Source organism: Nicotiana tabacum, chromosome 19 (genome assembly GCF_000715075.1).
Source record: "Nicotiana tabacum cultivar K326 chromosome 19, ASM71507v2, whole genome shotgun sequence".
Classification (NCBI taxonomy): Eukaryota; Viridiplantae; Streptophyta; class Magnoliopsida; order Solanales; family Solanaceae; genus Nicotiana; species Nicotiana tabacum.
The window spans coordinates 139,452,276-139,464,741 of record NC_134098.1 but is presented as its reverse complement, the minus strand read 5'-3'; the positions used below and the strand labels follow the sequence as shown (position 1 = coordinate 139,464,741).

The 12,466-nt window shown below is 36.1% G+C and overlaps 2 protein-coding genes across 7 annotated transcripts; both read left to right on the top strand.

Moving 5' to 3' along the window:
• The first annotated feature begins 477 nt into the window (after positions 1-477).
• On the top strand, positions 478-5,268 carry LOC107778955 (protein NRT1/ PTR FAMILY 5.5-like). Of its 4 annotated transcripts, none has more exons than XM_075238761.1 (4): positions 478-644; positions 1,804-2,018; positions 3,329-3,849; positions 4,149-5,267. In XM_075238761.1, the coding sequence occupies exons 2-4, from the start codon at positions 1,845-1,847 to the stop codon at positions 5,095-5,097; spliced, it is 1,644 nt and encodes a 547-aa protein (XP_075094862.1). In that variant the 5' UTR covers positions 478-644; positions 1,804-1,844; the 3' UTR covers positions 5,098-5,267. The 4 variants fall into 4 exon arrangements, with proteins under 4 accessions (XP_075094862.1, XP_016454772.1, XP_016454771.1 ...); XM_016599286.2 differs by having other exon boundaries at positions 478-752; XM_016599285.2 differs by lacking the exon at positions 478-644 and adding an exon at positions 794-1,542 and having other exon boundaries at positions 4,149-5,268.
• Positions 5,269-7,201: 1,933 nt separating this feature from the next.
• Positions 7,202-11,813, top strand: LOC107778957 (protein NRT1/ PTR FAMILY 5.5-like). Of its 3 annotated transcripts, XR_012703031.1 has the most exons (4): positions 7,202-7,242; positions 7,383-7,517; positions 8,666-8,880; positions 10,354-11,813. XR_012703031.1 is itself a non-coding variant. In XM_075238760.1 (2 exons), the coding sequence occupies exons 1-2, from the start codon at positions 9,565-9,567 to the stop codon at positions 11,312-11,314; spliced, it is 1,479 nt and encodes a 492-aa protein (XP_075094861.1). In that variant the 5' UTR covers positions 8,888-9,564; the 3' UTR covers positions 11,315-11,813. The 3 variants fall into 3 exon arrangements, 1 of the variants encoding a protein (XP_075094861.1); XR_012703032.1 differs by lacking the exons at positions 7,202-7,242; positions 7,383-7,517 and adding an exon at positions 8,010-8,404; XM_075238760.1 differs by lacking the exons at positions 7,202-7,242; positions 7,383-7,517; positions 8,666-8,880 and adding an exon at positions 8,888-10,082.
• The last annotated feature ends 653 nt before the right edge of the window (positions 11,814-12,466 follow it).

The following is a 12,466-nucleotide window of genomic DNA, read 5'->3' as shown; positions in this document are numbered from 1 at the left end:
AACCAAGATTCGGGTTAATCCACAACATCTATTACCACCGGACTCAGGCAAGAAAAATCATTGATTCCATGTTGCCGCAGCCGCAATATAGCATTCACGAAATTGTTAGCCCCGCCTTTTATCTGTTAATTTTCAGTTCATAATCGTCAAAATTAAGTCGGGCCAAATTGATTTATGTTTCAGATATTGCTCTGATCATCAGGAACTTTTAGTTTAAAAAACTGAAGTTTGATAACGATGTAGGACTTGTAATAGTCTCACATATGGGTTTTACAACTTAATACTTCCCCGTTTTAATTTATGTGAACTCATTTGATTGGGCACGAAATTAAAAAAAAGATAAAAGACTTTTGAATTTGTGGTGTAAAATGAGGCACATATATTTTATGTGGCTATAAATTATTGTACGAAGATAAATTATTTCAATATATAAATGAGTCTGACGAATAGAAGTTTGGAGTTCTGAGTTCTAAAAATGTTAAAGTTCACGTTTTGCCTTAAATGGCCTTACCCGTTGCAAATCTGGATTAGTAAGTTTAGATATCAGATTGTTAATAGGAAAAAAGAAAAGCAGTCTTTCTTGAAATCTCAATTGGCCCTTCCCTGTCATAAGATGTGCAAATTTTCATGGAGGAAAACCTAAGGTAAACGGTAGAAAGTGGGGGTTTTATGATTACTGATAGTGAAGCCTTTGAGCTGGGAAATCCAAATTCTCAAGTTAGGTTCTGGGTCAAACTCAGTTTTTTAATTAGGTTAGCTCATTTGGCTTTTTAATTTTCCTGCATTGACTAAATGATGCAACTTGTCATTTACTTTTCATTTAAAAGAAAAATCATGCCTTTTCTTAATACAAATTGCATGCACTTGACCATTACTATCAGTAAGTTTGGTATCTTGATCTAGAGAAGAAAGTGCCTCTGAGGAATTGCCAAATATATTCTTGAACAAAGTACTTATCTTTCAGAAATTCTGCCCTCTTACAGAAATCAAAGCACTGGTCACGCTGAGCTAGTTTACACTTTAAATATGATTATATTTCAAAATAATGCAAATTGGATAGGGAGAATGTAAATTAGAAGTCCTTTCCATGGATGTTATTTGCTTGCTAAGACAATACATAAAAGATGACCTATGACGTAATTTCTGGGAATTAACTATAAAAATGAGTAGCTCCTTACATGGGGTTGAACAAGTCCAGTCAATGGCTTCTTTTTATGTGATGACAATAGTATATCTTATTTCTCTTAGTAGTTAAATGATGCATCTTTATCTGTCTTTTGTCTGTATTACAAGAGGAAAGTCCACCCTTGAATTTGAGTAGGTTGTACTGTTAATTAAGTTTACTTCGAATATGGAAATACAGCTCATCGACCTATAAAATTGTGTACTGCAACATCCTTTATATATATACACACACACACATGCCTTCTTCAACAATATTGTGCAGGTTTTGTTATGCGCTTGTCCTATATTGTGCTTAACTATTTTTTGTTTGAGACGGTGATACAAGTTCTGAGACAACAATGGTTTACAGAATCTTATGTAATTATTCCTACTTCCCACATTTTTGTGAGCTATGTCTGATTATCAAGTTGCATAACAGCTTTTCAATCCATGGCTTGCTTAACTCTTTACAGCTTGCCAATGCGCACCTAACAGAGACGGATTTGGGATAATTCCTGCTGTTCCTTACAGTTATTTCATCAATTTGTTTTAGTTTTTTACAAAGAAATGTTATGCTGGTCATACCTTCTCACTCATTAGATGCTAACATGCGGTTTTTGAATTTCTTTGTTGCTGTAGCCATTAGTTGGGTTACAGTACCGGTGCACTATGCTCTGTGGATGTTGATGGTGTATTTGACTGATGTATGGAAGCTCAAACTCACAGATGCGGCTGCAATTGTCAATGTCTTCCTTGGTTTGCAAGCAATCCCACAGTCAGTCATACTGTTTTCCGCTCATGGTTTATTCGGCAACTATCCAGTGCTATTGGGTTCTATTTTCGCCTGTTGTGTGGTATATTTTTCATTGTCAAGTTATTTAATTCCTGCATTCTCCTCTGTAATTTTGAACATTTACCCAATTCACAATCGAGCTCTTGGTCCTGTTAGCTTGAGTTAGTTTGCACCCTCCTTCCTAACACCGCATTGCATGAGACACATTTGAAGGAAGTATGGTCTAGCTGCTCTTCTGCAGTGATTTCTGTCCATAGGTCTTACAACAAACTAATGGAGAAAGATTTCCCTTAACTGTCGCAGTAATATATGCTTGCAGATGTATAATATGTTGATTTTCTGTTGTTTGTATTGCTAAATTGGTACTAATTAGTAGAACTCAATAACTCAATCCTTATGCATTGCCAAAGAAATTTCATGGCCAATTGAAACAGTTAGGATAAAGATTAACTCAGAGATAACCTAGTCCTCTTGAAGCTCAAGGCTGAAAAATCTTGGACTGACTCTCCGATTTGCTAGTTACATCTTGTTATGGACTAAATCTCTTCAAATTTGTGTAATATTAATCTGCTGCAATTCAGGTATCTGTTGCTTCTGTTTTACCTTATGAAAAAGGGTGGGTGTCTCAAGTTTCACAATCTAATAATTTCCCATGACAATTTTCTTCCTGTTTATGTCCATGCATTACATCATCAATTTGTGTCATAAATTTCCAATTGCTTCTCTTTCCTGAACCTCAAATATATTTGATGCAATTCTGTCCAAGACACCTGAAAGAAACTGGTTAAATCTCTACAAAACTCTGATGCTTAGATCTCAATCTCTTGTGGTGCGAGCTCTAGAATGCCCAAAGCTAAAAAAGAATATCAATTCATACATTTAATTTTTTTAAATTATGTCCTCAACATGCCCCTCGTGTGCGGGCCTGATTCTTTTTCATAGGCCAAGCACGTGAAAATTCTTTTTGATAATGGGTGGCGCTGAGACTCGAACCCAAGACCTCTGTCTGCCCTTATACCTTCTTGAATGTGTGTGATCATCTCATCGTTTAAGTTGTTAGAAAGAGAACACATTTTTTTTAATTATGTCCTCAGCAAAACGGAAATTCACTATCTATTAAGTCTAAGTTTCTTTTTGTGCTAAATTAGGATTTGTTTCCAACAGTACTAACTAAAAACTTTGACGTTTCAATATACTAAACCAGAGAATCTGTCAGTGCGAAGTGCGAACCCATGAACATTTTTAATGCTTAGAACTCTTATCCAAATTTCTTGACCTTCTCTTACTGATTTTTACAATCCAAGAACTCTTACCCAAATTGGGGTATAAATTGAAATTCACTTTCAGTTCTTGAAAGTTTCTTGTATGTAGGGCATGGGTTTTTTAACAATGTCGACACCGCCAGTCCTTGCTAAGGCTACTGGAACATGCAGTGCTTATCAGCCTGAATGCATTGGCGAAGGCCAGCGCATACTCTTCTACATAGCGTTGGCTCTGTCTGCTCTTGGGGCAGCTGGTCAAGCAGTAAGCTTTCCCTCTTTCCTAGTTGAGCAACTTGGAGAAAATGCTAACAGGCCTTGCATCTGGTTTCTGCAATGTTTTGCGGTGATTCTGTTCAAAGCTGCTGCTGTTTTGGGATTTTCATACATATCACCGTGGTCACTTTGGTTTGGTGTCCCAGCAATATGTTACACAGTGGCAGCCTTTATTTTCTTGAGCGGATCTTGTACCTATAAATATGTTAAACCAGAAGGTAGCCCTATCACTACTTTATTCCGGGTCTTAGCAGCGTCCATCTCCAAGTTATTCTATCAACTGCCTACAGATGCGTCGCAGCTGTATAACGTATCTGACCGTAATAGACAATACGTGCCTCACACCAATGGCCTGAGGTCCTCTCTCGCTCTCTCATTATCTGTGATTTCTTCCATTTGTGTTTGCCTTACACTTGAGAAAAATCTCAAGTTTCAGTCCATGTTTCTTTATTTTAATTTCCATCTTAGATTTTAAAGATCTTTTCTGCTACCCATCTCTACCCTTGTCCGTTGTGAACTGGTGATCTAGTACAGACTCGATGTCACAAGTCAATAGAATCCTCCTCGTCTTTTTCTCAATTGCCGTCTATCATGGATTAGTGTATTTATATTAGAGAATTGTACTAACACAAACTATTGTGCAAAACTCAATTCAGGTGTCTAGACAAGGCTGCAATTATCTTGCCCGACCAGACTCTGGAGCAGCAACTGAGGAATAGATGGAGGCTTTGCAGCATTGCTGAGATTGAAGTCACTAAATTTGCAATTCGCACATTCCCTATGTCAGTGACCTTCATTCTTGGGGGGGTTATGACTTCTTTGTCGTATACCTACTTTCTGGAGCAAGCAAAGACTATGAACAATAAGGTTGGACACCTAAGAATTCCTCTAGCTGTATTCCTATGGTTCCAGTTAGAAGCAAGAGAACAATTTCCAAAATTATATCACATACTTGTGAATTGGCGATGGGGTTCAGAAGCAAAACCATCAGCTCCTAGAGTGGGGGTTGCAGTATCCATCATTTTGGGTGTATTATGCACTATTACTGCTGCAAAAGTGGAGTCAAGAAGACTCGCTGTGGTAAAGAGCTATGGTTTAGCAGGCGAGACCGATGAAAAAATTCCAATGACTGTGTTCTGGCTGCTTCCACAGTATCTCCTTCTTGGGGCGGTAGAGGGGATGTTTGCAAAGAGCTTTAATAGTTACTACAGTGGTTACTTTGAGCCCATATCTGCGTCGTACATGCTCAGTGGCTGCAATCTGATGCAGGGATTAGGATGTATGAGCAACATTTTGTTAGTGTACATAGTGAGTAAGGTTAGTCAGAGGGGAAATAAACTAAGTTGGTTTCAGGATACCCTGAATAAGAGTCGAGTTGATAAGTACTACTGGAGTCTGTCGTGGCTATTAGCTATTGCATTTGTTTTGTTTGTTGTGATTAGTCTGTGGTATGCATACAGGCGATCAAAAGAAGAAGCACGAACAGTGTACATCGAACAAAGTGTTACCCGTATTGGGACTGAAACAATTTATGAGATGACATATAGAGTGGGAAATAGGCGCAATAACGGTACCATCATTGACATGTTTCCTTCTTTTGGGTAATGATATGTTTATAGGGAATGATGGTGGTTGTAACACAGAATCTGCTGAAGCACATTCCATATCTTGTGTAGTAAAGAACTACTAACTTTTCTAATCCTATGCATCCTTCCTTTGGTTTAAACAAAGAGTTCATTGCACTTTCCTGTATTTCATAACTTTCTTTATATACATGTTCCTCTCTGTAAACTCACACTTCCAAGAAGTTTTTTCTACTAATGTTTTTGAATTTTTCTTTTAAATGAAGCAGGTTTTTGAGGGCATTTTTAATTGGAAACTCTTGTTACAGTCAAAAGTCTCGCAAATCTTTCGGCAAAAAGTAACCACAAATTACAAACATGTTTTTTTTTTTGGGTAACAACTGTGAATATTATTACCATACCAACCAACATGATCATCAATACACCTAACGAGCACCTAAACACACATCTACCTTTTAGGAAGGTTAATGTTGGAAAATTTAGGCTTCCAGAATAAAATCTAAGTACACAGAATTCTTTGTAAAACAGCATTCCTACTTCTTGCTTTCCTCGACACACTAAGAAATTCTACTCTATCTACAAGTTCTTTTTTGATATGTGCTATAACTGCCTCTATATGTACATTTTGATTCCTAAAAATAATCCAGTTCCTCGCCCTCCATATATGGTAAATTATTGCTCCCCAGACTGCTGCTACATTTTTCTTTTTCTACCAACCCTTTTCTCCAAAAATGCTTTTATACAACTTCTTTCAAAAGTTATCCAAATGCTCGCATATTTGGAACAGTGTTTTAAAAGGTGGGGCGCGAGCTGGTGGGGCGTTTTCCTTAACGTGGGGCGTGGGGCGAGGCGTAAGCCCCATGGATGTTTAAAAATTTAATTTATAAAATAATAAAATAGCATAACATCTATAAAAATATGTAAAGTATATTAAAAGTTTAGGAAAATTGAAAAGAATTAAAAAAAACTATAGAAACCAAAATATCTAAAAATATAAATTATAAATATAAATAATGCAATATTGTAAAAGTTACTATGAGATAAAAATCAACTATAACATCTTATCTTACAAACAATTAAAAATCAAACTTTCATAAAAAAATAGTATCGGACTACATTTTAACGCTCTAAAAGTTAATAATTAATAAACTTCATTAGTACTGTAATTTAAAATAATATTTTTATTATAAAATTAATTTCAAATAGCAAAATAATAAAAATTAATAATTTGAGAGACATAAAACAAATATATGAAGACTTGTAGTAAGTAAAAATATAAATTCTGGCTATCTATTCAGAAGAAATATTCTCAGTTAGTAAATATGTACTAATATGGCTTATTATTTTGAATCTCTCAATTTTTATATTTCTATATATAGATAAAATAGAACTTTAATCATTCATTTTCTAAAGAATTTTGAAGGGCAACAAGGCTAATTAGGAAATTTGATGTATGATTTGTATAAGAAACTGTTAGGTGAGCCCAAGCGTTGAGCAGTAGGCGTGTTTCGAGCACACAATCGGATACTTGGAGGTTAAACCTCACAGAACTAAGCCCCACACGTGAGCTTTGGGGCAATTTGATAGTGCCCGCCCCGGGCGACCCCTGAGACGAGTCCCAAGAAAACCTTTTAAAACAATGGTTTGGAATATTATTGTTTAATTTAAATAAATTGCCAGTACAAAAAAATTCCACGCCATCAGATTATTGAAAAAAACACGTGGAGTAATTATCTGTAATAAGTGTATAAAATTTCACCATACGACGATCCATATTAAGTATTCATAAAAACTTATACTTTATTATTTCATAAATTATAATTATTTACTCAAACTTTTATTTTAATAATAGTTGATATCATTTTACAAAATTATGTACTACATGAACCGGCATTCACGATGTATCATACGTGTCGATGAACTAGTTAAAATAAAAATACAATAAGAAATGTTTCCCAAAATAAACTTTTATAGTAATTATTTATTGTTTAATAATGATTAAGTTAACTTAAAAACATAAGAAACTTTTAATTATTAGGATAAAGTACTCTAATTCATAAGAAAAATCTATGAGTAAGAAGGAAAAAATCTATGAGTAAGTAAGAAGTTACAAATTGAAAAATCCTGAAATTCAGTTGCCACAGCCATATTGCACCAACCGAGGAAAGTCCTAATTCCACCTTCCTATTTTCCTCTTTTTTTTCTTCAATTTGATAATCTAAGTCGGAGGAATTTATTTATGTCTCAGAATTTGCTCTCATCATCCCAAGATTATTTTTAAAATGATCTATTTTTTAAATGCTGCAGGCTGATAAATGATAATGACAGGACTTATGATAGTCTAGAAAAACTGAGAATAGCAAAGTGGGAAAACTGAGAATGAACTGTACAAAGTGGGAATTGCAGTATTTTATGATTTTGACAATGAAGCCTTTGAACTAGGTATATACAAATCCAAACTGGATCTTGGGTCAAACTTTAGCTTTTTGGAATCAGGGGCAACTTTCCTCTTGCCTTTTACTTTTCTGTATAGCAATGCATGATGCAACTTGTCATTTATTTTTCATTAAAATAATAATTCATGCATTTTCTTTATTCAAATTGCATGTAAATCACCATCACCTGCTATTTTAGTAAAGCTTGACCTAGAGATGAAAGTGCCTCTTAGGAGTTGCCAAAGGTACTTTTATGTGTACAAAGTACCTATCTTTTGAGACATTCTATACTTGGTATAATTGAAATCTTACTCACCCTCTGACAAAATCTAATAAAATACAAAAATCTAGGGATAGGATTGAAATTAGCTACAACATGATTCAAGCGTAACTCAAGCTGAATTAGTTTACTCTTTATATATGATGATATTTCTACATAATTATAGTTGGCCAGAGAGAATGTTAATTAGAAAGTCGTTCCCGTGTTTGTTATTAATTTGCTTGCTAAGAAAGACAACCCACAAAAGGTGACCTATGATGTAATTTCTTGGAATGAACTATAAGAATGAGTAGCTCCTGATTTGGGTATGAACAAATCAAGTCAATGGTTCTCTTACTTAAATTATGCATCTTTATCTGTCTTGTCTGTCCTACAAGAGGAAAGTGCACCATTGGACTTTAGTAGGTTGGTGGGCAGAATGTCAACTGTTAATCCAAATATGGGAATACAACTCATCCATTCACCTCTAAAATTGAGTACCGCAACATCCCCTTTATATAAACATCCCACTCTTGTGCCAGTTTTGTTATTCACTTTGCCTACATTATTCTTAACCGATTTTGTTTGAGGCGGTGATACAAGTTCCGACACAATGATGGTTTACAGAATCTTATGTAATTATTCCTACTTCCAACATTTTTGTGAGCTATGTTTGATTATAAAGTTGACATTGCAGCTTTTGATTCCATGACATGCTGAACTCTTTATGTCTTGGCAATATGCAAATACAGTGACGTCTTTGGGATAATTTTTACTGCTCCTTATAGTTATTTCATCGATTTGTTTTAGTTTCTTACGAAGAAATGTTATGCTGTTAATACCTTCTGACTCATGAGATGATAACATGTGGTTTTTGAATTTCGTTGTTGTTGTAGCCATTACTTGGGCTAATATTCCCGTGCATTATGCTCTGTGGATGTTGATGGTGTACTTGACTGATGTATGGAAGCTCAAACTCACAGACGCAGCTGCAATTGTCAGCGTCTTCTTTGGTTTGCTGACAATCCTACAGTCAGTCATGCTGTTTTCTGCTCATGGTTTATTCGGCAACTATCCAGTGCTAATGGGTTCTATATTCGCCTATTGTGTGGTACATTCTCATTGTTAAATTATTTAATTTCTGCATTCTCTTTTTGTAATTCAGAATATTTACTCATTTCACAATCGCCCCGTCCTTGTCCTGTTAGCTTGAGTCAGCTTGCACCATCTTTCCTAACACTGCGTTGCATGACACACATCTGAAGGAAACATGGTCAAGCTGCTCGTCTGCAGTGATTGCCGTCCATAGATCTCGCAACAAATTAATATATATATATAGAAAGATTTGAGTTTGAGTAAAATTAGACCAAATATTACCTTGAAACACCATACTGAGCTACCACTACTGTATTTCATATTTAATCTTCCTTGAAACCTTGTTTCTTGTGCTCAATTCAGATTTGCTTCCAACAGTTATCGCCCAAAACTTAAGCGTATGAACTTATTTTACTGGAGAAAGCTGTCAGTATGAACTTCTTTAAACTCTTACTCTCTTAGCCTAATGGAGTCTAATGGAAGTTCACTTTTTATTAAGTCTAGCTAAGTTTTTTCTTGTGCTAAATTACGATTTGTTTCCCACGGTAAAACTCAAAACCTTGACGTGTCAATTTACTGAACCCGAGAAATCTGCCAGTGTGATCTGTGAACCTTATTTAATGCTTAGAACTCTTCCCTTAATTGGAGTATAAAATAGAAATTCACTTTATATTAAGTCAAAGTTTCTTCTACATAGGGCATGGGTTTTTTAACAATGTCAACACCACCAGTCCTTGCTAAGGCTACTGGAACATGCAGTGCTTATCAGCCTGAATGCATCGGTGAAGGCCAGCGTATACTCTTCTACATAGCATTGGCTCTGTGTGCTCTGGGAACAGCTGGTCAAGCAGTAAGCTTACGCGCTTTCCTACTTGAGCAACTTGGACAAAATGCTAACAGTCCGTCTATCTGGTCTCTGCAACGTTATGCAGTGATTCTGTTCAAAGCTGCTGCTGTTTTGGGATTTTCATACATATCACCGTGGTCGCTTTGGTTTGGTGTCCCAGCAATATGTTACACAGTTGCAGCCTTTATTTTCTTGAGCGGATCTTGTACCTATAAATATGTTAAACCAGAAGGTAGCCCGATCACTACTTTATTCCGGGTCTTTGCAGCGTCTATCTCTAAGTTATTCTATCGACTGCCTACAGATGTGTCACAGCTGTATAACATATCTGACCCTGGCATACAATCACTGCCTCACACCAATAGCCTGAGGTCCTCTCTCGCTGTCTCATTGTCTGTGTTTTGCTCCATTTGTGTTTGCTTTAATCTTAAGAAGAATCTCAAGTTTAAGCATGTTTCTTTATTTTGGTTTGCCATCTTAGTTGTAAAGATATTTTCTGCTACCGGTGTCTACCCTTTCAATGTGAACTGATGATCTAGAACAGACTCAGCTGTCACAAGGCAATAGGGTCCTCATCGTCATATATATATATATATATGAGAAGAATTATACTGACAAATAATTGTGCAAAACTCAATTCAGGTGTCTTGATAAGGCTGCAATAATCTTGCCCGACCAGACTCTAGAGCAGCAACTGAGGAATAGATGGAGGCTTTGCAGCGTTGCTGAGGTTGAAGCTACTAAATTTGTAATTCGCAAGTTCCCACTGTGTATGACCTACATTCTTGGTGGGGTTTTGACTTCTCTGTCATACACCTACTTTCTAGAGCAAGCAAAGACTATGAACAATAAGGTCGGGAACCTAAGAATTCCTCTAGCTGTCTTCCTATGGTTCCAATTTGAAGCAAGAGAACAGTTTCAAAAAATATATCACATATTTATGAATTGGCGATGGGGTTCAGAAGCAAAACCATCAGCTCCTAGAGTGGGGGTTGCAGTATCCATCATTTTGGGGGTATTATGCACTATTACTGCTGCAAAAGTGGAGTCAAGAAGACTCGCTATGGTAAAGATGTATAGTTTAGCAGGCGAGACGGACGAAAAAATTCCAATGACTGTGTTCTGGCTGCTTCCACAGTATCTTCTTCTTGGGGCAGCAGACGGGATGTTTGGAAACAGCCTGGAGAATTACTACAATATGTACTTTGAGCCCATATCTGCCTCGTATATGATCACTGCCGTCAATTTGATGCACGGGTTAGGATGTATAAGCAACATTTTGATAGTGTACGTAGTGAGTAAGGTTAGTCAGAGGGGGAATAAAGTAAGTTGGCTTCAGGATACGCTGAATAAGAGTCGAGTTGATAAGTATTACTGGACTCTGTCGTGGCTATTAGCTATTGCATTTGTTTTGTTTGTTGTAATTAGTCTGTGGCATGCATACAGGCGATCAAAAGAAGAAGCACGAACAGTGCACGTTGAACGAAGTGTTGCCTACGTTGGGGGTGAACTAATTTATGAGACGACAATTACAATGGGAAACAGGCGCAGTAACAACATCATCGCCATGCTTCCTTCTTTTGATATGTTCATACATTACTAGCTATTGGGTCTCTTGCATTACGCTACGTCACCTGCTGAAGCGCATTCATATCTTGTGTACACAAAAAGGTGTGTGCACTTTCCTGTAATTCATATGTCATAACTTTCTTTAGCAATGTCATTTTGAAGTCTATTTGAAAGTCATGGAAACGAATACTGCAAGGATTTGTATCTACCCCTTAATTAAGTTAGTATGTACTTTTACCCAAACTAAGGATGCAAGAGACACTTGTTACTCCTCTACGCAACAGTTCGAATTTGTTGTCCAACTATTATATATGAGGTATAATTCGGATGTGAGCTTCAGAATCAGTAAGTTGGCTATTGGGGTGGCAGTATGTCAATTAGATTGTAGCTAGCATGCTTATTGCCAATCCCAAAAGTGTAGCACAGAAGTATGTGTGGTGACGATGATGCTCGTTAGAGGATTTTTGCTAACACATTCACATAGGGGAATTCATGTTTTAGAGTTATGAAATTAATCTATTTCTTGGTTTAACAAAGAGTAGATGCATCTCTCTATATACTCTATACAACTAGTAAAGCAAGCCTTTTTAGTGGTTTAGGCGATAGAACCTTCAATAATCATGTATGAATTTGTTTGGCTGCTTAATTCATTACTCTTATATTAGAAGCAACAGTTTGGGTCCTTCAGCTGCATGTATCATCAACATGCCTGCCTGGCCCATGACTTAAGCCCTTTTTATTGACCAAGCTTCAAGAATTTACCCACAAAACTTGATGATTTAACTAGCGTTTGGCCATAGATTCCCAAATTTATTCTGAAAACTCTGATTTGGGTGAAATTTGGTTTGAAGATGAAAATGTGTTTGGACATTTGTTTTGAGTGAAGTTTGGTTTGGAAAAATATAAAACATGACTTATACTCACAAGTTCTAAAAACTATCACAAATACCCAATAATATTATTATCAATAACATTCATTATATTATCGCAAACCATAGTCCTGAACATAAATAACTTTGATACAAAATTATCATTTTTATAATGAACTACATGATACACTATCAGATGACCGAGAAGACGAAGCAACATCGTTATAAAATAATAAATGGTGGGCTCTTTTATAAAATACAAAAGTTTGGGGCAATTTTTAAAAAATATAATAGTGATATTTTGGCCCAAAACTGAT